Source organism: Penaeus chinensis, chromosome 19 (genome assembly GCF_019202785.1).
Source record: "Penaeus chinensis breed Huanghai No. 1 chromosome 19, ASM1920278v2, whole genome shotgun sequence".
NCBI classification, from domain to species: Eukaryota; Metazoa; Arthropoda; class Malacostraca; order Decapoda; family Penaeidae; genus Penaeus; species Penaeus chinensis.
In genome coordinates this window covers 4,638,446-4,640,945 of record NC_061837.1, presented here as the reverse complement: position 1 = coordinate 4,640,945, position 2,500 = coordinate 4,638,446, and the positions used below count along the sequence as shown (strand labels likewise).

The window sequence follows — 2,500 nt, the reverse complement described above, 5'->3', positions numbered from 1 at the left end:
CTTCCATTATATTTTCTCGATAATTTAATCACTATCCAACATCATTCCCTTTTTTTCAGATTAAGTGTTGTTGAATATCGTTCGTCTATTCCTAGCTTTAGGGCAAATATTCATTTTGATGTCAGATAATTCTAGCTCATTTATTTCATGCTTAGAACTGCCTGGGGTAAATAATATTCACACATCAACAAAATTAGTATACTTATCTTTAAATCATAAATTATTTAAATATGTAAAGCAGGTACAAAAATATGAAACAATTACAATCATATCCGACTAGAACAACACATGAAAAATACATACATGTACACGCACACACACACGTGTATATAAAGACATGTATATATGTACGTATTAATTGCGATACATGCAAGAAACTCGACGAAGTGAAACTATAATCTTATCGCGAATTTTAACAGTAATTTGTCTTGTATGACGTCAGCAATTTCGGTCTTCTAAACCTTTGTTACAGGAATGCCCAAAGAAGAGACAGGAAATTGTAATAAATAACCGATAACAATTATAGTTCACGTGTTCATTGTCACGCATCTTTTCTTCACTTCCGATGAAATTGATGTAATTGTTCACTTTGGCTCTTTTCTTGTCGTTTTTTTTTTAATTTTCTTCTGTATTTTGCACGTTCCATTTCCTTTCTTCTCGTTTCTTCGGTTACTTCTATGCTTCTCCTAACTTGTCTTTGCTCTTTAATCTTCTCGTTTCTTGCGCGTATATATGTTTTTTTTTCTTCCTCTTGTTTTCTCCAGTATTTCTTCTAATTTTATTTCATATATACACCTTTCCCGTTTTCGTTTCTAGAACAATTTTCCAATCTTACTGGCCTGTAATTTTCCAATCTTCTCCAAACTTCTGCATATTTTCCCCATCCTGCTAATCCTTCGCAGATTTCCCCACAAACACCTCTCTGTTCAACCTCTCCACTGCAGGAGAGTGATCCACATTACTCCAGTGCAACACAACACACTCCACACTCCACACTTCCACCTTCGCTGAACGAGATAAACAGGAAACGCCATTCTTTTGCTGACGCGCGGGAAAAAGATTTCAACAGGGAAGTGGTTCCTTTAACGAGGAGCTTGGCAATCTGGTTGTTGCTGCTTGAGTTTAGTTGTTTATAGAGGGATTACGAATGTAAAATATAGACATATATTTTTTTCAGCTGTATCGATTTCTGATCCTGGAAAGAAGAAGAAAATTCGTTGAGTGACAATTGTATGCATGTTGTTATTATTTGTTTACCCACAACAGAAAAAAATAATAAGTAAAGATATATATATATAATGTAGCGTATCTATAAACACAAGATCAAGTCAACCTTGAATATAAAATCAAACTGAATACAAAATCAAAAATATCGATCTTATAATACTACTCAAACTTGAATACAAAACCAAATCAACAGCAATATCAACATTGCAACACAGCTCCCGCAATACGTACCTTGAGGTATAATTGCTTCTACACACTAGCTTTTTCTCAAGAGTTCGGCAAAATATAAGTAATTTTTCGCGGGTAGTTTCAGGTCCCTGATGCATTCGTAGAAGACCCCTGTACCGAAGCAGTTTTCCCTGGAGAGAAGAAAGTACAATGTTTAGCATATTTTAAGTGCACTGTATAAACTCTACTGTGGATGTGAATATCATTCTATTCCGCATGTATATGTGCTGTGCTGTGTGTGTGTGTGTGTGTGTGTGTGTGTGTGTGTGGATGCGCGTGTATGTGTATGTGTATGTGTGCGTGAGTTGTACGCATGTGTGTGTGCGTGTGCGCTTGTACATGTACGTGTGCATGTTCATGTGTGCACATGTGAGTATTGATATCTATGCAAAATCTATTTACCTGCATTCTCCCTCAATAGCCGGATTCCCTCTGTAGATGTTCTGGCAGTCCAAGCACGCATTGTTGAGCTTGGCCCAAAGCTTTCGATCGTAGATCCCTTTGCACGAGGCGTCGAACACCTGCCTCTTTCTTCTGACGGCGAACAAATCGCTTTCCTGACGAGGAATTTCAAGATCCTGGAGGCCGTCGGGGACAACGGACCTCGCATGGACACCGTTGTGCGAAGCCAGGATGGCGACCAAGAGGAGCATTGACGCTGAGACGAGAACCATCTGTGGGCGGAGGAACGGTGTTTGTGAAAAGCGGTGGCTGAGCAGAGAAACTGAATGCATGAATAAACACGTTAAAAACATGGGTTTATTGAAAGGGTACGCAAGAGGTGTGAATAAGAATATAAGATATGTGTAAATTTGAAAGAAATGGGTGGAGAGCGGGATGACAGCTATCGAATGATGGATAGATTTACCGCAGACTTTATCCAGGACGTGCTTTCCAATAATTGTAGCAATTAAACTACGATATACTGAGGTTTTTTTAAGCGCACTGATACACGATACAACATACAATTAAAAAAGAGCGTTAATGACAGATAACGAATTTAATGAAACCATATGAACACACTACTAGTACAATATGAACAATC

General features: G+C 38.0%; 1 protein-coding gene across 1 annotated transcript in view; it reads right to left on the bottom strand.

Annotated features, from left to right (window-relative positions):
- Nucleotides 1-184: 184 nt before the first annotated feature.
- Nucleotides 185-2,500, bottom strand: part of LOC125035365 (crustacean hyperglycemic hormone 6-like) — a 2,543-nt gene continuing 227 nt past the window's right edge. The window contains exons 2-4 of the mRNA XM_047627706.1: nucleotides 1,858-2,129; nucleotides 1,459-1,586; nucleotides 185-1,195 (exon numbers count right to left, since the gene is read on the bottom strand). Of these exons, the coding sequence (XP_047483662.1) occupies nucleotides 1,484-1,586; nucleotides 1,858-2,129 (375 nt within the window). The 3' untranslated portion in view covers nucleotides 185-1,195; nucleotides 1,459-1,483. The remainder of the gene's footprint in view (nucleotides 1,196-1,458; nucleotides 1,587-1,857; nucleotides 2,130-2,500) is intronic.